At 36.9% G+C, this 22168-nt stretch overlaps 1 protein-coding gene across 1 annotated transcript; it reads left to right on the top strand.

Moving 5' to 3' along the window:
• Positions 1-1283: 1283 nt before the first annotated feature.
• On the top strand, positions 1284-19787 carry CETN3 (centrin 3). Its single transcript, XM_003785972.2, has 5 exons — positions 1284-1423; positions 3631-3766; positions 5535-5649; positions 11417-11608; positions 19408-19787. The coding sequence occupies exons 1-5, from the start codon at positions 1407-1409 to the stop codon at positions 19449-19451; spliced, it is 504 nt and encodes a 167-aa protein (XP_003786020.1). The 5' UTR covers positions 1284-1406; the 3' UTR covers positions 19452-19787.
• The last annotated feature ends 2381 nt before the right edge of the window (positions 19788-22168 follow it).

The following is a 22168-nucleotide window of genomic DNA, read 5'->3' as shown; positions in this document are numbered from 1 at the left end:
CAAAGGTACTTTAAAAGTTTTCTACTTTTGTATTTTGGAGTGTTATCCCTTAGCTACTTATTTTTAGCGTTATTCCATCATACTATCTTTGCTTGTCTAAATTTAGCTTATCCTTCTATGCCTAATATACATGCCACCTCCTTTAAGCCCTGTACATTCCCGTGTTCTCTTAAGACCTTCTCTAAACCTTCATATACATCCCTTATACCTATAGCGTCTACATGTCCTCCTCCTTCCCCCCTTTGTTCTTATTTTTAAAGTCAAGCGCAATAGTGAGAATCGCGGAAAAAGTAGGAAGGTGGTCTGTAACTGTGAACTTGATAACTCACTACCTTCGGACCAACCTTCTCCTCCCTTTCAACTCCCGCCCTCAGGCCATTTTCTTCAAGCTTCTGAGACCTGCAGCTTAGTTCAGTACTTAGCGAATTTTCCTGGCAGGATTCCATTCGATGCAACAAATGTTTATCGATCACCTTCGCACCGAAAGTTTTACTAGGCACAGGCGTGGGGTTAAATGGAAGGGGTAACTCGGGCCTGAAGGAAATTGAGCCCAGTGAGACAGACAAGTAAACCCATTAAGTATCCAAGTGGCTTCAGGAGACCCGGTTTGGCAGCGAAGGTCTGTGTATAAACAGCTTATGGCACCATGAAATACGAGACAGAACCCAACAAATCCTTTCCAAACAGTTTGAAGGAGGAAAAAGAGAGGGAAGGGCGGTTTAGATACAGCTTCATTGCAAACTACCTAATAACCTACCCCGGAATAGTCCAAAGCTCCTGACCCAGAATCACGCGGACCGCTAGTCAGGGGGCGGGAGATGTAGATTCACATTTACTGAAATCAGGATGAAGAAAGGGACATTTACTTTTGTGTTTCAAATAAATTCTCCACGCACACAGGCCTTCCGCGTTTCCCGGACCTCGTTCCCCTGCCACTTGCTCTTTCTAGCCAGAGGATAACCTCGGCGTGTGCCTTCCGTTCGTAGACTGTCGCCTAGTCTCGGGACACAAGCCCACGACCGCAAGCCCGACAAGCCGAGCGAAGCTCAGCACTCGCCTCCGGAACCGCCACCAAGGGACTCAGAGGCCGGCAGCGCAAAGGATTCGGGGAAAAAGGCGTCCGGCCAATCTAAAGAGCGGGAGGGGCCGCAGGAAAGGAGGGCAGAAAGGTTTGTCTTGATTGACATCATGCCTACCCAATGAAAGCAGAGAATTGGTGAATCTTCCGTCTTACTGGGCAGAACTTTAGCTGGATTCAACCAATCCAGCTCATAAGTGCCTATCATGAGGGCGGTCCTCGAGGCCGCTGAGGGCGTTTGTGTCTGTTGAGCGGTTTGTGAAGTCTTGCTGCTTTGGGTGGGGGTTAAATATTGTTCTTGAGAAGAACGTCTTTGTCCGAAGAGAAAATGAGTTTAGCTCTGAGGTCGGTAATGAGGAGACGGCAATGCTTTCCACATCCCGGAGCGGGACCCAGGGCGGGTGTGTGCGGAAGGGAGGCCGTTTGGGGCCGAGGCGAGGAAGCGGGTGCAGTTTGGGACGAGGGAAAGGAGCGTATGGCAGCCTGCCTGGACCCTGCACCCTGGGGGCCCCGGTACCTTGCAGGTGACGAGCCCAGTACCCTTCTGAGGTGGTCATTTCTGTCGGCGCGTTGGGTTTTGGACCGCCAAAAATGGTGTAGTGGCGAGCCAGGTGGGCCGCAGAGTATCCTTCCTTCCGTTCCTCATGCCTGGTCCGGGCCCTGCTTTGGCTGTACCGCTGCTGATCACTCACCTGTAGATTTTGGAAAAACACAAAACTCCTCCATGCACTTCTCCAAAGGCTCTGCTTTACGGTGAAGCCGGAGACCTGTTTTACTGACTTAGACTGGCATTCTCTACCTTGGATTTCCTATTTTTTGAGTTTCCTTACCTTTCATTCAGATGCCCTTTCCCCTTATCTAGACTTTGTACCTTAAACATGTCTATGTAGTTGCCCCGCTCTAAAATTCCGTGCTCTGCGAAGGGATGGTCGTGGTACTTCTTGGACAGGGTCAGGTGTGAATCTGTCCCGGCCTTGGCCTCTCGGAGTCGTGGAAAGGAGGTGGAAGTACCTGTGGAAGTACCAAGATTGTGTCAGGCCATGTCCCTCGTGAAGGAAAGAGCTCCCTCTGGCTTATTATACCTCATCTGCAGGTCTCTGTATACCCCCCCCCCCCCGTTTTTCTTTCTTTTTTTTTTTGTAGATTCAGAAACTTAGAATACGTTAAGATGCAAGTAGATAATAATAAAGTCACCTGGTCTCTACATTTAAAAAATTTAAAGGATTCTATATTTCAAAACTAATCATACAAGCGTTGCACCCTCATTTAAAAATTTGGAGCACTTTTAGATGGGGAGCTCTTCAGACATTTCTGGATTTAAAATAATATTTTTGCGTATTTTTTGGAACCTTTTCCAGAGTTTATCGTAGGCTTGTTATATAATGTACATGTTATGTGAGACTAGACTCTTGTTAGCATTTAAAATTCATTGTGTCGGGCGCCGGCCACATATACCAAGGCTGACAGGTTTGAACCCTGCTCCAGTCAGCTAAAACAACAATGACAACTGCAACAATAACAAAAAATAGCCAGGCGTTGTGGCGGGCAGCTGTACTCCCAGCTACTTGGGAGGCTGAGGCAAGAGAATCTCTTAAGCCCAGGAGTCTGAGGTTGCTGCGACCTATGACGCCACTGCTCTCTACCTAGGGCGACATAGTGAGACACTGTCTCAAAAAATAAAATAAAATTTATTATGTCATATTTAGAATAACATTTTCTTTTTTTTTTTTTTGAGACAGGGTCTCACGAGTGCTGTGGCATCATAGCTTACAGTAACCTCAAACTTTGGGGCTTAAGTGCTCCCCTTGGATCAGCCTCCAGCAGCTGGGACTACAGGCACCCCCCACTATTTCTGGCTAGTTTGTTCTATTTTTAATAGAGATGGGGTCTGCCTTTTGTTCCAGCTGGTCTCAAACTCCTGAGCTCAAGCATCCACTAGCCTCGGCCTCTGATTACAAGCATGAACCACCACCCTGGCCAGAGTCATTAATAAAGTGCTAAACTGTTAGAAATGTGTAATCTGAAAACATTTGAACCTACAACGTGAAGATACTTTATAATTAAGTTACATGATTCCTTTTTTGTCATAACTTTGAAAACTTAACTATAAAGACTTTAAAAAGTAAAGCAAATATATAGTGATCAATTATGAATTCTTGCATTTTTTTAACACTCTAGTAGAAGAATCTGAATAATGTATGCATACTTTGTTTTTTGGTTGAGGTTTTTGACATAAAAGTAATGTTTCTTACTCATATATGTGTTTCTTCCACAGTAATATTAATAAGAATAAATACAAAGCTGGGAAGAGAAAAAGTTTGGTCCTCATTTTTTTTAATAATAACCTGTAACACTCTTCAGTTTTGGGAAGTGCAAATATATAGCAGTTTCAGTTATGGGATAAGCAGGGTATTGACTCATATGGGAAAAGTTTCTTTGTCTTTTCTCCAAAGTACTTAATTTTTTGAAATTTAGAAAATCATTTATTGGCTGATTTGCATAAAATATTAGAATTAAAGTGGATTAAGTCTTTTTTTCTTTACATTTCGCAGAAGTGAGCTTGTAGTAGACAAAACTAAGAGGAAAAAAAGAAGAGAACTCACTGAGGAACAGAAACAAGAAATTAAAGATGCTTTTGAACTATTTGATACAGACAAAGATGAAGCAATAGATTATCATGAATTAAAGGTAATATACTTCAGAATGTATACATCTCTGTTAAAATGATTTGCAATTTGACAGTTACTTTAAAATACATTTCTAAATAATTATTTTAAGTAAACTGATTTTGGAACTGTGAAGCCATTTTAAGCATTCACAGTTAGATGCTATAATAAAACTGAGTATAACCCCTAACATAGCTTTTAGAAAATCTTTTTCACATGGTAAAATGAATAGTATTTTAAGTGTAAAAATATATTCCTACGGAAGGTGCTTATTTTTCATTCACACAATTAAAGGATTTCAGACTATGGAATTTGAACTGTTCTTACCATATTCTTCCACTGTTGTTATTCTTTGGTGACTCATACTTTATCCAGACTGGGAGATTGTTATTTGTCCTTAAATTTTTAAATATGAACATGTTAGAACAACCTTAATTAGTAGCCTTAACAGCCTGCTTTCTGTGGTACAAACAACATAAGTGCTGTCTGATGTTGACATGCTAATGGGTAAAAATTTCACCGTGAAGGCCTAGAATGATTTATAAAGACAGGAGGAGAAACTGGTATGTAGGGTTGTATAGGTCTTAGATTTAATATAGTGGAAAAGATAGTGCTTTGAGATTTTTATAGCCTTAATGGATAGGTGAATGTAAATATTTCGTTGATAGATTTAATTTTGGTGACTTTTTAAGGGATTTTTAAGCATAAGAATTTCTAGTAGGGGTAGGAACTATGCAATGATGGGATAGAATGTGTAAAGGCAATATAGGCCTGTAAGTGTAGCCTTCTCAGTCTTCAGTCCTCTGTAGTGCTCTTTCCCATGTGTTTCTTAGTTACCTACAGTTGGTCAGTTCTTCCTCTATGATGTCTCTTCCATTTGTTGGCATCGACTATCTTGGTTTGGGCCTTTATTTCGGACTTGGAGCTTTCTGTGTACTTTCTTCACCTCTAGTTTACTTTATATACTATCATTAGGTTTAGATCTTTGTAAAATTCTGTTCACCATATTACATTATTCCTTGCTCATAAATTTTTACTGACTCTTCATTGCATACTACATAAAGTTCAGATTCCTTGTTTCCTTTTTGAATGGTCTGTGAACTTTTTTTACCTTCTACTTTTTTACATTTGCTAATTGCTTTCTTCCACCTGAACTCTTCCTATTCAGATAAAGTAAACTGCTCTATTCAGTGTCCCTCAAATCTATTCTTTCTTTCAGTGTTTGTTTTAATACCAATCATCCTTGCTCCTTAAATGCCCTAATACTCCTCTTTTATCCATCAGGTAACAATGTGAATCTCTCCTAGAAAGGCTACTTTAGCCAGTTACTGTATATGTCTCTCCTGTTACTACTAACAAGATAGATCTCTCTTTTTTTAATAGTCTTTAGACTACTTGATAACTAATCATGTACAGTCTGATTGTAGTACTTTCTTTAATGTTTTTATCCTTTCTGTCATAAAATGTTTTAATATTTATGCCATGTGTTTTTCTTATAATGGTTATTAAACCTTTGAGAACACATAGTGTGTTTAAAATTATTTGCGCATAAGTAAAATCTATAAACACTTGATTAGTTTGTCATAAAAAAAGCAATGTATAAATGAAAAAATATTTAATTGCAATAGTGAAGAGCAGCTACATTATCGCTTGTTATTTTAGAGAGGTAAAACATGCACAGTAATTATATTTTTAATATTAAGGTATTTGTCATCTCAAGATTTTTAATTGGAAATCACTTCTTTTGTACAAAGTGCTTTATAATTTGCTTTTCCCTTTTAATCCAAAAGGTGGCAATGAGAGCCTTGGGGTTTGATGTAAAAAAGGCTGATGTACTGAAGATTCTTAAAGATTATGACAGAGAAGCCACAGGGAAAATCACCTTTGAAGATTTTAATGAAGTTGGTGTGTATTTTAATAGTCTTTGTAATCCGCAGTTGTTAGGAAACTTATCTGTTAATATTAGTTTTTTTTAAGTCTCTGGGTTGTGAAATTTTGTTACTGAACATAAATGTATAATGTGGTACTTATTTAGGTTTTTTTGGTGCTTTTTCTTTCCCCCTTATTTTTAAAGAAAAAATATTTACAGCTTTGCTGTCAAATTTATAGTTTTATATTTTGTTATGTTCTGAAGTTTCTAACCAGGGAACTACTGTGTACTTTTTTTTTTTTAAGAGTCTCACTTTATCACCCTCGGTAGAGTGCTGTGGCATCACAGTTTGCAGCAACCTCCAACTCCTGGGCTTACGTGATTCTCTTGCCTCAGCCTCCCAAGTAGCTGGGACTACAGGCGCCCGCCACAATGCCCCAGCTATTTTTTGTTGCAGTTTGGCCAGGGCTGGGTTCGAACCCACCACCCTTGGTGTATGGGGCTGGCGCCCTGAGCCACAGGCACTGCTCCACTGTGTACTTTTTTATGGAAATGCTTTTCCACGTAATGTATATTTATATTATGTGATAAAACTAGAAAGGTGATAAAAACTTACTTTGTTAAGTAAAACAGAGAATTTGGTATCCTGCTGTTGGGAAAATATTTCCCACGACCTTTCTGGTAATGTGATTTTTGTTGGGAAAGTGGGAGAGGAGGAACTAGTAGCAGTTAGTAGCATTGGCTGTGGATGAAACACATGCCTTCATGTTGACAGTTTATGAGGGGCTACATACTTTGGTTGACCGTGATCTCAGTGAATAATGTCATGTGTTTAAGAGATGGAGTGGGGAGAGGGCTGCAGTGAAGGAAGCAGTTGGCAAACTGGAAGAAGGAGAAAACATTTTAGAACCACCAACTGAAAACGTATCATAGGCTTAATATGGTTAAATTTTTGTATAGTTGATTTTAGTGAATTATTTATAGCATATATATATCAGGCTTTTTCAGAATAGAGGATTCTGGAAGGCAGTTCTAACTCAAAACATGTTGTCTACAATATTGTATACAGTAGGTATAAATATTCGGGTTTATTTTTATTAAGTTACTTTTCTAAACCCATGGGTCGTGATACAAGTGTATAATTACTTTAAGGTATTAAAGAAATTTGGGAACATATTCAATTATATACACACAAACCCCTCATTTTAAAGTCAGCAAGAAACAATATGGAATGCAAAAAGAAATGGCAATTAGTAGATAGAGAAAAATTATATTTGTATCATTAGTCTTTTTTTTTTTTCTTAATTTGAAAGTTCAGACCAAAAACAGGGGCTATGGAAAGTAATAAACCTAAGAGAAAGAAACCACAGCACAGAAGATGCGCCACTTAGGAACCTAAAGATAACTGCTGGAAGGCACCTTCTTCCTTCTGGGACATACTCTTTTTTCCCTCTAATTTGCGGAGTTATTATAAAAGGGAGAGAGCTACCTTTATTTATTCTTCTAGTCTGGAGACATTTTTGAGGTTTACGATCTTTATATTTCAAGTTTGAATTTAGATTGTTTATTTATAGAAATGTGTTTTTAGGATATAGTGGAAATGATACTATTTGGAAAGAGCTGTGATTCAGGTGCACTTAGTTCACTGTGCAGTGGTTCAGCATGGACTGCCTCGGCCAGATTTCCTGCGTTCAGATCTGGTTTTGCTGCTTTATAGCTATGTAGCTTGGTCATTTTACCATTTTACTTCTTTGTGCCTCATTTTCAACGATAAAATGGGGATAATGTTACTCTCAGGGCACTTGTGAGGATTAAGTAAGTTAGTGATCTGTAAAGTGCTTAGAAAAAGGCCTGGCGTGTTATCCGTGCTGCTTAGTGTGCTGTTATTTATTACTCTAAAAAACAGTCCTTGTTTCATTTGTCTCAGTGGGTGGAGATAATCATGTGCAGCATGGAACATAGCAAGTATTCTGCTCTGTGTATTTTTCTCATTGTCTTTTTTTCATAGTTAAAGGCTACGTTAAGCACTATATTATCATCGTTAATAATTTTACAAAATGAATTATTTTATCTTAGTTGAGTATAATTTTAAACTCTGATTTTTATTAGAGATCAGAGTCCCACGCCTTCTGAACTATGTATTCCCCATTTGTTGATTGTTTTTAACCAGTAATGGACCACAGATTAATATATCTTTTATCCTTTGGGACAAATGACTCTAAATCCAGAGCCTTGGAGTCTTAGTTTTATGTGATGTCTATTATTACCTAAAGATACTGTCCTACAGATATATCTGGATGAAGTTTGGCCCTTAACTAATTCTTTCCAGTACTGGACAAAACATTAAGGTAAACTTAACATAAATTTAGAGTTAAGGCAGCCTGAGGCTGAGGAGTAATATAGGTGTTTTAGGAATTACTTTCTTTAAAGACAGACCAAGATAAGTCAAATGCTTGTATTCCCTCTATTTTTACTACTTATTAATTACCTATTTAAAATAGACTATTATATTATTTTCTTCATTTTGCTTATATAACAAATTCTAAATTTTTGGCATTAGGTACTTTGCTGGCGTGAGGAAGGGGAATTAATAGAAGTTACTAACGTTTTTCTTTCAGAAAGCTTACAGTTTAAATATGTTGTAGTACTATGTGATGAATTATAATTTTATCTGGGGCAGGAGTCAGCAAACTGTAGCCTTGGGCCAAATTTGGCTGCTGCTTGTACATCACCACACCCATTCTTTAATGCCAGTTTTGTGCTGCCATGGCAGAGTGAGTTTAGATTGAGACCTTATATAGCCCTCTGTAAAGCCTAAAATATTTACTCTCTTTCCTTTTACAGGAAAGATTTGTTAATCTCTGATACAGAATTGAAGATCCTTTGCAGAGGACATTTTAAATTTAGGCCTTTGGGAATGTGAATAGGATTTCATTCCAAGGACAAATTGCAGTAATGGAGAAAAGGCATTCCAGGCATAGAAAACAGCATCAAAGAGTAGTAACTAGATGTACAGCATGTTTGAGAGACTGCCGGTGGGAAGGACTGGGCCAGATTGGTAAAATTGCATAATTTACCAAAGTTAATCTTACATAATTTAGCAGACGATTGTTAACAATTTTTAAGGAAGGGGATGTAATAAGGGTTTAGAAAGATAACTGATGAGAGTATTGAAGATGAGTGGAGGGTAGAAGAGACTGAAGACAAAAACACTACTTTTTATGCTGAGGATGGGCCATGCAAAGAAAAGGAATACCTTTAAAAATAAAAAAGAATACTGCTCTCAGTACTATGGGACCTCATCACTGACTAGGTTTATGGGATTAAGAATGATACATACTTTTCAAATATGGGATGCTAGCTGTTAATGATGCTGTTATCTTTTGGGGGATGGTAAGGGTAGAAGCAGCAGCTCTGTTTTTTTAATGTAATGGTAACAGTGGAAGGAGTTCGTAGTCTAACATGCTGAGTTTAAAGTAGCTGTGGTATGTTGGGATAGAAATTTCCAAAAACTGGGTAGTGCCTGTGGCTCAGTGGGTAGGGTGCTGGCCCCATATACCGAGGGTGGCGGGTTCTAACCTGGCCCCGGCCAAACTGCAACAAAAAAAATAGCTGGGCGTTCTGGTGGGCACCTGTAGTCCCAGCTACTCGAGAGACTGGGGCAAGAGAATCTCCTAAGCCCAGGAGTTGGAGGTTGCTATGAGCTGTGTGACGCCATGGCATTCTACTGAGGGTGATAAAATGAGACTCTGTCTCCAAAAAAAAAAAATTTCCAAAAGCCAGTGAGAAATGTAGTTGAAGTCATATTTCTAGGATTACCTTTAAAGATTTTTGATTTATTTTTAATGTGATAGTCTTGAATTTACTATGTTCTTAAGCAACTTTTATATATGAAAGGTCTAGAGTCTAGTGAAGTACATTTCTGATAGTATAGTTAAATCATTTGAAAATAGTTACATGGACAGAAATTTGGAGTTCTGTGAAATAGATGAACCCGCTGTGACTGCTGCTATGTCAATTGACTTATGATCATTGAAAATCTATTTCCTATAATTAAATTCTACTTTGTAGAACCTGAATAGAACATAAAGGCCTGGAGGAGGGTCACCATAGCTGTCATAGATTGATGAACACTTATAATTTCCAAGAAGAGCTGCATTTTAATGGAGAGTATTGATAAAAGATTATATAGACACATAAATCTGCAATAACTAACACAAAGCACCAGTGGGATAGGAATTCATGCATCTTGGAGCCCCATCTGTTCCCCAGATCACCCTGTTGCTTCTTTAAGTACATTAATACTTTCAGCAAGCTGCCTTTTTGGTTCACCTGTCATGTAAATTATTTAATTGGTGAGGAAAATTTCTTAACACTTTTTTTCCTTGTCCTGCTTTTTTGTTGGGATTAAATTCAAAATGAGTTGAGTATGAGCCATAGAGTTAAGTGTGGTATTTATTTTGGTGTTATGGCTGTAGATATGCCAGCTCCTTTTTGACTGAATATTTATGAGCCTTGATGATTTGCATACGTATAGAAATATGCTTCAATTAGTTACTTGGAAGTCTTTTTGGATAAAAGAAAACTGTTGAATATATGAGTAGATGGTCTAATATTAGCTTGAATAGGTGCTTATTTCACTGACTATGGATGATACAACAGCAAAACAACAATAACTTGTTGGAGACTTGGATTGTATTTTTATTTTTTCATTCTGGGTTCATTAAACATTCTAGTACTTTCTATCTATAAGCAGTTGCCACTTCTTGATCATTCTGCAGCCCTGGAAAGGGTAGAGTTATTTTTAATGGCATAGTGAAAGTCATAAAGACCTTTTCATATGATGGTAGATAGCATGTATTATTACTTTAGAGATGTTTACTTTGATAGTTTGAGAATTTTATCTAGTAAGTTAAAAAAATCTAATACCATAGATTTTTACTTCAGTCTTTGCTGTTTGGCTATAAATTAAAGACTGGAAAAATCAAAAATACTATAAGCTTACTATATTGTTATATATGATTATATTTATAATCTCAGAATATAAATTAAAATATATTACCTATTAAGGTTTGAAATTACTTATATTTACTTTTAGTGGCCTGAGAGTTATCTGTGTGAACAAAATAGATAAGATTTTGGAGAGATATCCTTTCTAGAGTTTTTTTTTTTTTTTTTGCTTTATTACTATAGTCAGATAAGCCTTTTTACTATTTTCTGCATTTTGGAAAACCAAAATGTTCTTATAATCATGAGGATATCAGTGAAATTTTTATGTACTGTATGAGATTGTGCCTGTATAAGCGATGGTAGTTTTTATTGGTAACTTCTCAGCTTGTGTAATTTTTGTTTGTTTTAAGTTATATTTGAGGGTGAATCAGTGTTATAAGTGTAACGAGCAAACAGCTTTTATCTAGTTAGGTCTAATTGTTTTGTTCTCTGCAACTAGGTTATGTGAGTGCTTGAGGTCAGTAGTGCCTCGTACAGTTGTTGATAATAGTACCCCCTTAAGTAAATATGCTTCTAATTATGATCCTTTCATTTTTTGCTTTTGTGTGATACAGTTTGCTCACTCTTACAATAAGACGAATCACTGATAATAAAAAAGATTATAATTTATGGATTTGGCTTTTCTAATTTCAAGTTTATTTCTTTGAGTTTTGGGGATCTAATTTGACACTTTATTGTAGACTAAATGTTTACAGATTCACAGCTTTAATTCTCATCTAGTATTTAGTTGATTTCTTAAATGAATGCCTTTGTGATTATTCAGGTTTACTTTTTAAATTTTTTTAACTATAGTGACAGACTGGATATTGGAAAGAGATCCACATGAAGAAATACTGAAGGCATTTAAGCTATTTGATGATGATGATTCGGGCAAAATAAGCTTGAGGAATTTGCGACGTGTTGCTAGAGAATTGGGTGAAAACATGAGTGATGAAGAACTCCGAGCTATGATAGAAGAATTTGATAAAGACGGTGATGGAGAAAGTAAGTTTTGAGTAAAACATATTTTCCAAGTATCTGATGCTACATATGCATTTTTTTAAACAATAAATGACTTTTAAGACCCTTTCTAAACATTTCACTTCTTGTAATGGGCTTTTTGCATAAATATTTTATATATTCAATTTAGAAGTAGATGTTTAAAACAAATTATACATATTATAATATGAAGTTCTGTACTTCAAGAAGATACTTTACTTTTTCTCTAAAGATAAAACCTCACCAAAATTTCAGCCTCTCAGTAAAATTTCAGAGTTTAATGCCTTCTCTCTAAACCTACATGTACTTCTAAATTCTAAACTATTACTAAATATTATTGATTTTACCCTTCAAATGTTTGTAATATTTTCTCTTTGTCCATGACAGCTGTCTTAGTTCACACCCTAATTTCTGATTAGGAATGTTATAATGGCCTTATTTATTCTTTCCTTGGCCACCTACTGGTTGCAATGTTCTGTGTGCTGACTGGTTCTACACAATAAAAAAGGCAAATGTGATTCCTGTTTTCACTTTGCAATCTTCATAGCTTCCTTATAGCCCTCTAAGTGAACAACTCTTTTTTTTTTTTTTTTTTTTTTGAGACAGAGCCTCAAGCTATCCCCCTGGGTAAAGTGCCATGGCATCACGGCTCACAGCAACCTCTAACTCCTGGGCTCAAGCAAGTCTCCTGCCTCCGCCTCCCAAGTAGCTGGGACTACAGGCACCCGCCACAATGCCTGGCCATTTTTTGGTTGCAGCCATCATTGTTGTTTGGTGGGCCCGGGCTGGGGATTCGAACCCGCCACCTTAGGTGTATGTGGCTGGTGCCTTAGCTGCTTGAGCCACAGGCGCCGTTAATCTCTTTCTTCTTCAGTCTATTGATGGTATTCTTTTCCTAAAATACAGATTTGATGATGTCATTCTGTATTTAAACAGAGTGATTCTTAGCTGCCTACAAAGTTCAAAGCCTTCTGTGATCTGTCCTATCTCAAGTAATTTCTTTTTTTTTTTTGAGACTGAGTCTCACTATATCGCTCTAGATAGAGTGCCCTGGTGTCACAGTTCACAGCAACCTCAAACTCTTGGGCTCAAGTGATTCTCTTATATCAGCTTCCCAAGTAGCTGGGACTACAGGTGCCTGCCACAGTGCCTGGCTGTTTTTTTGGTTCTAGTCGTCATTGTTGTTTGGCAGGCCTGGGCTGGGCTTGAACCCACCAGCTCCCATGTATGTGGTTGGCGCCTTAGCCATTGAGCTATAGGCACCCAGCCCATCTCAAATAATTTCCCACTGTATTCTTCCACTTTTCTACTTTAACTCTCATCTTCTGTATTTACATACTTCCACAGGATATCCTGACAACACATTTTTTTATGGTGTGCCTTTTGTCATGCAGTTCCTTAATCTTAAAATGCTCTAATTGCCAGTTTCTGTCTGCTAAAATGTTATGCATTCTCCCAGGTACATCTGAAACATCTTTTTCCTCAAAAGCTTCTCCTAATGGTATCTGTATGAATTATGAGAATTCCATTGAGGGCCCATAGCATTTAAAGAAACAGACTGTTTTGATACTTTCATACATTTAATATGTATTCTTTTGGCTGGAAATTTGTTTTGTTTAGAGATTTATAACTGGTTTCTTTTTATGTTAAATTGCTAAAGATTATACTTTGTTGCCTTTTTTGTGGACTTAAATAATTCTTCTGTCTTTATGATTATACTTTTCAGTATCTTAAGAGCAGTGAAATTTTTTTTTTTACTGTATGTATAGTATAATAACCATGATAAATGTAGAGTTAAAGGTAAATATGATATACAGGGTGGCCATAAAGTTTGTGTGTAATTTAAAATAGTGTGCAGTGGCTCAGTGCTTATAACTTAGTGGTTAGGGTGCTGGACACATACACTAGGGCTGGTGGGTTCAAACCCAGCCCGGGCCTGCGAAACAACAGTGACACTCCAACAAAAAAATAGCTGGGCGTTGTGGTGGGCGCCTGTAGTCCTCGTTACTAGGGAGGCTGAGGCAAGAGAATCACTTAAGCCTGACAGTTTGAGGTTGCTGTGAGCTGTGACGCCATGGCACTCTACTGAGGGTGACATAGTGAGAGTCTGTCTAAAAACAAAAAACAAAGGTGTGCAAATTGCACACTAACTTTATGGCCACTCTATACTACAAGGTAGACATAAAGCTGTGGTAATGATAGAAAGCATCACCCTCTTCCCCAAAATACATAAAATAAAACAGTAAGTTTTTTTTGAATAATGTAAGCAACATATAAAAAGCCAACAGTGGATCATCTTTTAAATAGGGATGTTAACATTTATTTAACAGTTACTGTATTTTAGACATAGGCTTAGCATGTTACTTTGTGAATTGTGTAACTTAATTTTTATAACTTTTGTAAAGTAGATACAATATTGTACCTATATAAGCATAGGGTATACATATATACATATTCATATATGTATATATGTGTATAGATAAGGAAACTAAAACTTTGAGATAACCTGCCTTAAGTTAACATAAAGCTAATACTGTACACGGCAGAGTCAGAACTCAAACTCAGATCTCCATAATGACAAAGAACATATGAGTACTTTCAAATGTACTGTATTGTCCTTTGGTATGTTTATGGAGTTTTAAAAGGTACTTACCATTATAGGAAGCAGTGTATAGGCAGCATATTCAACTGACACTTCCAGTGCTAAAATTTGTTTTCCCTTTCAAAGCTAGATGGTCTCTAAGGTACTGAATCTACTTAATTCTATAAAATACTTATTGTTAGCAACTTGTATTAAGATTTATGAAATGATTGATAGATGGAAAATTTTGTTAATAAAAGCATTATAGAGGGAAAAAATCATATTTGCTTGATTAAATTGGAATTTTATCAAATGCTTATTTTGAGCTCGGCATTGGGCTAGGGTTTTTAAGATATAAGAACTTGATATAAGATATTATTGATAGAGAAGATTATAAAACCAAATGTGTGAAGGTATCACAGATTTTCTTTTAATTTTCTTATAGGCTCTCTAGTAGTAAAGTAGCTAGTTTAATTTCCTTACCTACTTCTACTTTCTAAGTATTATGTTTTAGGCATGGTATCATGGAATACAGTCATCCCTGGGTATCTAGAGAAGATTGGTTCCAGGACCTCCCAAGGATGTTAAAATCCGTGGATGTTCAAATCCCTTGTATAAAACAGTGGAGTATTTATTTGCATATAAGCTATGTGGTTGTCCTATATATTTTAAATCATCTCTAGGTGATAATAACAAATATAATGTAAATACTATGTAAGTAGTTGTGATACTATATTATTTTATTGTTGTATTGTTATTTTTTATAATTCTTTCTCCCGAATTTCTTTTTCTTTCTTACTTTTTATTTTATTTTATTTGGAGACAGAGGCTCACTTTGTCACCCTTGGTAGAGTGCTATGGTATCACAGCTCACAGCAACCTCCAGTTCTTGGGCTTAGGTGGTTCTCTTGCCTCAGCCTCCCAAGTAGCTGGGACTACAGGCGCCTGCCACAATGCCCTGCCACAATATTTTCTTGTTGCAGTTTGGCCAGGGTTGGGTTTGAACCCACCACCTTAGGTATATGGGACCAGCACTCTACTGACTGAGGCACAGGCGCCTCCGTGTTTCTTTCTTTCTCTTTTTTTTTTTTTTTTTGAGACAGTCTCACTTTGCCACTCCTGGTAGAGTACTATGGTATCATAGCTCACAGCAACTTCAAACTCCTGGGCTCAAGTTATTCTCTTGCTCAGCCTCTCCAGTACCTAGGATGACAGGCGCCTGCCACAATACTTGCCTGTTTGTTTAGAGATGGGGCCTTGCTCTAGCTCAGGTTGTCTCAAATTCATGTGTTCAAGCACATGAATTGGCTGCCTTGGCCTCCCAGAGTATTAGGATTACAGGTGTGAGCCACCACGCCTGGCCATCTCCCCAATTTTTTTGATTTATAGTTGCTTGAAACCATGGATGTAGAACCCATAGATGTGAGGGCTGACTGTAGTTTAAGAGACTTTTGAAATGCTATTGTACTTTAAAATGTGTACATAGAAAACTAATAAAAAATTGTTTTGTGACTTGAATTTCTGTATGAAGTTTAAAATTATTGAAAATTTACAGATGGAGAAAAAATTTTGGATCTTTAATAAAACAAAGACTTTTCAGATTTTGAATATTTTATTATGTTATTAAAATAATAATACTTATTTTGAGACAGAGCCTAAAGCTGTCCCCCTGGGTAGAGTGCTGTGACATCACAGCTCACAGCAACCTACAACTCCTAGGTTTAAGTGATTCTCTTGCCTCAGCCTCCCAAATAGTTGGGACCATGGGCACCCACCACAACGCCCAGTCATTTTTTGGTTGCAGTTGTCATTGTTGTTTGGCAGGCCTGGGTTGGATTTGAACCTGCCAGCTCTGGTGTATGGGGCTGGTGCCTTAGCTGTTTGAGCTACAGATGCTAAGCCTATTAAAATAATTTATATGGAGATCATTCTAAGGTTGTTGGCATTATGTTCTTAAGAACACACTATTGCTTCCTGTTTTGTTCTAGATACCTCAGTCTAGATTGCTTAAATTAGAGTTTGGTTTTTTTTTTTTGAGACAGAGTCTCACTTGGTCACCCTTGGTAGAGAGCTGTTTGTCACAGCTCACAGCAACTGCAAACTCTTGGGTTCAGGCGATTCTCTGGCCTCAGCCTCCCAGGCAGCTGGGACTATAGGCACACGCCACAAGGCCCAGCTATTTTTAGAGATGGGGTCTTGCTCTTGCTCAGGTTGGTCTCGAACCTGTGAGCTCAGGCAGTCCATCAGCTTCAGCCTCCCAAGTGTTGGGATTACAGGCGTGAGCCCCCATGCCTCGCTTAAATTGGAGGTTCTTAAATGAAGGTGCACACTTACTAAATTGTTTAAAGATTTTATATATTTGGGCTCTTTTTTTTTTTTAATTGGGGGAGAAAGGAATCATAGTTTTCTTAAGGTAGACATGTTTATTTAACTATAAAGATAAAAGATCACTACCACAATTTTTCAGACCCTTGAAAATATTATAGATTCTGCATTAGGTTCTCACCACGTATGGCATAGTATCTGTCTTATGGGTTTCTTGTATTCATGGTCCTCTGTGTGCTCTGGACAGCTCATTCTTCTTAACGCAGAGACTGTCTTTGCTGGGCATACGCTTTTCTCTTTCTGTGACTGTGTCTGATGGTATTCTCCCACTCAGCTCTCTTTCCTTTCCAAATCCTGTATTTCTACCTCAGAGCCCAAGTCATGATTTACCTGAATTTTTCTCATCAGTAGTGATTTTTCCCTTATGATGGATTTTTTTTTTAACACTAATATTTGGTCTTTATCTTAGTAATAGATCATATTTGGTGTTATATAATATTTGTTCTGTGTTTCAAGTATAAAACTGATATAATTAGTCAGATTTTCTGTGTGGTTTCTGAAACAAGTACAATATATTTTTTCATTCTTATAATTGGTTAAATTTTTCTGACTTTGTTATGAACATTCTCAAACATAGAGAAAAATTATTAGACTAGTACAGTGAACACTGTTGTACCTTCTGGTTAGAGTCAGTCATCAATATTTTACTCTATTTGCTTTATTTATGGTGTGTGTATTTTTTTCTGAACCATTTGAAAATACCCATATTTTAAGAACTTGATCTCCTAACATTTTATTTTATTTTATATTTTTTTGAGACTATCTCACTACTGTTGCCCTGGGTAGAGTGCTGTGCCATCACAGCTCACAGCAACCTCAAACTCTTGGGCTTAAGCAATTCTCTTGCCTCAGCCTTCTAAGTAGCTGGGACTACAGGTGCCCGCCACAATGCCTGGCTGTTTTTTGGTTGTGGTGGTCATTGTTGTTTGGCAGGCCCAGGCTGGGTTTGAACCCACCAGGTTTGGTGTATGTGGCTGGCTGCCAGCCAGCCAATCTGTTAATATTTTAGTATATGTCTACTAAGAACCAGAATTTACTGTTTATAACTATGGTACCATAGTTATACTTAAGAAAATTAACAATAATTTTATATTATCATATAATATCTTCCTTATTTCAGTGAATATATTCTAGATCAGGAAGCCTGGTGTCCATTTTGATATATACATAACACCTGGTTAAGTGTGATGTTGGTACTCACTAGGCACTCACAAATGATTTTTTTCAAGGGAATATTTTCATATATTACCATGTAGGGTACATACGAGTTAGAAAAAACCTACAACACCATCTCATTGAGTGTTTTTCAAGGAAGAAAATGAGATGCAGAGCTGTGACTAGAATCCAGATCTCTTAGGTCTCAGTGGAAGAGAGACTTTTGACCATTGTCAAAGTGATCATCCATCACTTTTGCCTTGCTAAGGTGTATATTAAGACTTAGGGCTCGTGAACTCACCTGTTTATAAAGAGGAAGTATTTTCTGAACATTTTTATTAATTGGTGTGTTTTAGTGTATTGGTTTTTCAAAATTAGTTAGATTATCTGATTTCCTATTTCTAGATTGCTGTTTTAAACATTAAGCTGTGGGTGGTGCCTGTGGCTCAGTGAGTAGGACGCTGGCCCCATATACTGAGGGTGGAGGGGTCAAACCTGGGCCTGGCCAGACTGCAACACCAACCTGGTGTTGTGGCAGGTGCCTATAGTCCCAGCTACTCAGGAGGCTGAGACAAGAGAATCACCTAAGCCCAAGAGTTGGAGGTTGCTGTGAGCTGTGACCCCATAGCACTCTACTGAAGGCGACAAAGTGAGACTCTGTCTCTTATAAAAATAAAATAAAATAAAATAAACATTAAGCTTTATAAGTTGAAGGTCCTTATTGAATTTTATCTGTAATTTTGGCAAACTAACAATTGATCCCTAGGGATTATTTTCTGCATTTACATCTATACTTTATAATTGCTGTATTACCTTGGTAATTAAGATTAAATCTATATCTTTTCAAATTGCCATTTCTGTTGATACTTTTATTTTTATTTTTGAGACAGAGTCTCACTGTGTTGCCCTTGGTAGAGTGCTGTGGCGTCACAGCTCGCAGCAACCTCCAACTCCTGGGCTTAGGCTATTCTCTTGCCTCAGCCTTCTGAGTATCTGGGACTACAGGTGCCCACCACATCGCCCGGCTATTTGTTGGTTGTAGTTGTCGTTGTTTGGCAGGCCTGGGCTGGATTTGAACCTGCCCTCTCCTGTGTATGTAGCTGGTGCCTTAGCTGCTGAGCTGCAGGTGTCGAGTCCTTTTTAAGTGTGGTGGCCTCATTTGAGTTTTTTTGGTTGTTGTTAAAATAGGCTTTTAAATATATAAAAGTTATATGACACTTTAACATTTTTTTCTAATTTTAATATTTTCATTTTTAGAATTATGATTTATATGCATAATCATGTTTACTTATGAGGGAAAGATTTGCTAAATGAACTAGTAGAATAAAAATTATAAAGACAGTTATTGAACCACTTAAGAAATTTAAAATGTGAAGCTTTTAAAACTGTTTTAGCAAGTATGTACAGATGTTAAGACAATGACTGACTTTTCTGGTAACTTATTGATCTTTTACCCAGTTAACATTAATAGAGTACTCATTTATAATGTTTATCACATTTTATGTATTTTTGTATTCAAGAAGTTCTGTTTAATAAACTTAGTTTCTTAGCAAAGAATTAACAGCAAAAACTGTCTTGATTAAGAACTTTGTGTAATATAAAATTTCAGAAATACTTATGTATACTGGGAGTTGTAAGATATTTGTATTTCTGATTATTTCATTTTCTTTCTTTCCTCCCACAGTTAATCAAGAGGAGTTCATCGCTATTATGACTGGTGACATTTAAAGAATTGCAAGGATAAACACTAAGAATGTTGCAGTTACTGTCTTACAATCTAGTTTTGTGCCTGGAGCCATGTAAAAAAGGAAACTTAGTTCTTTTTTCCAAAAGGACCAAAAATAAGCGTCTTGTGTATTTGTATTTTACTACTGTTGTTTCTTTGTATGAACCATATTATTAGTACTCAAATAGTTTAGCCTTGTATTTATAATATAGATTTTATATAAAGTTTTTAAAAAATTGAATTGTGATGTGCATTCTTTGAAGGTTTTTTATTTAACAGTAGTCATTTTTATTTTGGTGCACACATTTTTTCAGACTTGCATTAATAAAGTTTTTATTGATATTTTATAGTTTGGTAAATTTTTATTTTGATTCCTCATATCTGTTAATCCTTAAGAGCATATTTCTTAAATATCTTTATACTTTCCTAGTTTCTGAAAAAGAAGTTAAAATACAAATAGCAATAGGGTAGCACATTTTTCTGTTACCTAAGATTTCACGAAATTTGACTTTCTATGTTTCAATACAAGATGACTCAATATACCCTTAATTCTCTCTTAGAAGTCATGTTTTTCAGTTTGGGGGAATAAATATTGTGCAGATAAACCTGTTTATCCTTGTGTATTGTATTTTTTAACTCTTGGCATCTTAAAATAAGTATGACAGATCTGAATTTTTCCTTAAACTAATTGAATCAATATAGTTTGAATCATCTAGCTTCTTGACTATGTGAAAGATTAAAATTTTAGAATTTTGATCTGTTAAGATAATTATCACTCAAACATACGATGATGAAAATAGAAAACTAAATCATAGAAATAATTTAAGACTTACAAGAAAGAACATTCTGTGATTCACCAGGAAACAGTAGAGACAGACTTTGGGGTATTGGTGGGCTCTTATGCCTGGCAGCAGTGTATGTTAGGGAGAACAGGCAGTATGGAGATGGGTCATAGAAAAATGGTATCAATCAATCCTTCACTCACAATCTGGTCCCTGTATGAGCTCTCCAAGGAAAAAGTGAACTATTTCAACCATCTTTCCTTAGACTTCGTATTTTAAATTTCAAGTACGGTATAATTTGAGGCACTTTAAAGAACCTTTTAAGAGTATTAAGGGATATCCACTAGAAACTGAACAAAAAGTCAGTAGGAAAAAATACAACTGGTGACATTTCAAACAGTTATCTAGAAAGCAAGTTAATTGTTCTTCGAGAGCTGTGTTTTTCAATCTTTTTTATCTCATGGCACACTTGAACCTCTAGTTAAACTTACATGGCACACTTAAATTACGTTGATCCAAAAAAAAAAGAGGTAAAAAACATACTGTGTTTTAAACTTCTTTCAAAAATAATTTAATTGAAATTATTGTTGAAAATCATTGATCTAGAGTAGAACTTAATTTTGAATATGAAATCAGTGATCACAGTAATAACAATATTTAAGCAAAATATATAACTTGATATTTAAACAATGTTGTCACCCTTACTGAAGAGTTGCTTCTGTCTTGATGGTGAAATACACTGATTTCCGGGAGTGTGAAATCTGTCTAACTAGAGGTGGTGGTAGATGTCATGGGTTAAAGGCTCAGTACCACATATCCCCACTTCAGATGCCAAGTGCAAGCCCCACTTTGTGACCTGTGCTGCTGATCAACTGGCTAAAAGTTGGGGTTTCGTGCTATCCATTAGGCTTGATTGATTTGCTAGGATGGCTTACAGAATTCAATATACTGGTTTATTTTGGAAAATATAAAAGGTACAGATGAAGAGAAGTGCAGGGCAAGGTACAGGGGAAGGGCCTCAGGGCTTCCATGCTCTCTCCCCAGGAGCGCCACCCTCTGGCACCTTCGTGTGTTCAGCAATTGAAAGCTCTGAACCCAGTCCTTTGGGTTTTTATGGAGGCTTCATTACATATCCATAATGTATCCATTGATTACATTGTTGGTCACTGGTGATCAGCTTAAGCCCCTCACCTCTTCCTAGAGGTTGGGGGCAGTGGGACATAAGTTCCAATCCTCTAATCACATAGGTGGTTCCTCTGGCACCTAGTTCCACCCCAATCCAAAGGCTATTCTGGAACTCCCAGCCATTAACATACACAAAGAAGAGCTTTGGGAGCTATGAGCCAGGAATCAAGGACTAAGACCAAATATAGTTATTTCTCATATCACATTATCACAGGTAGGTACTGTGCTTATTTAATCCTTTATTGCAGGAAATTTATACAGCACTTCCAATGGGAGACTTTCAAATTCAGTCGGTGTGCCAGTGTTAATGACCTTAACATTAGCAAACATTCCTTGGGGAGTACATGGTGGCTATGACCTCAACTCTACAAAGCCATCTGCTGCTCGTCTCTGGAAGTCAATTCTTTTGGGAATTTAATAGTGATCTGTTCTTTAAAGGTTATTAATGATGTTCTGAAGATACAAAATGAAGAAAAATTATTTCAAAAACCACAGTATGTACTTAAATTTGAATTACATAGATAATACATACAAACATTCTATAAAGTAAAAGAAAAAGTCCTTCCCAACTTTCCTTCCCAATCCCATTCTTCTCTGAATAATATCAGAACCACTGTCCAGACAGGAGGAAGAGCGCAATTGAATATTTCAACAATATAATACAAGGAATAGGTCAAATCGGTACTGGAGAAGCAAAAAAAGAAGAAAGGACTCACTAAGGCAGTCACCTTCAGGAAGCAGCTACCACCCCT

The sequence above is a fragment of the Otolemur garnettii genome, unplaced genomic scaffold (assembly GCF_000181295.1).
Source record: "Otolemur garnettii isolate 467f Iridium unplaced genomic scaffold, OtoGar3 scaffold00017, whole genome shotgun sequence".
Taxonomy (NCBI): Eukaryota; Metazoa; Chordata; class Mammalia; order Primates; family Galagidae; genus Otolemur; species Otolemur garnettii.
The sequence above is the reverse complement of the archived record's forward strand: the minus strand, read 5'-3'. Positions and strand labels throughout refer to the sequence as shown.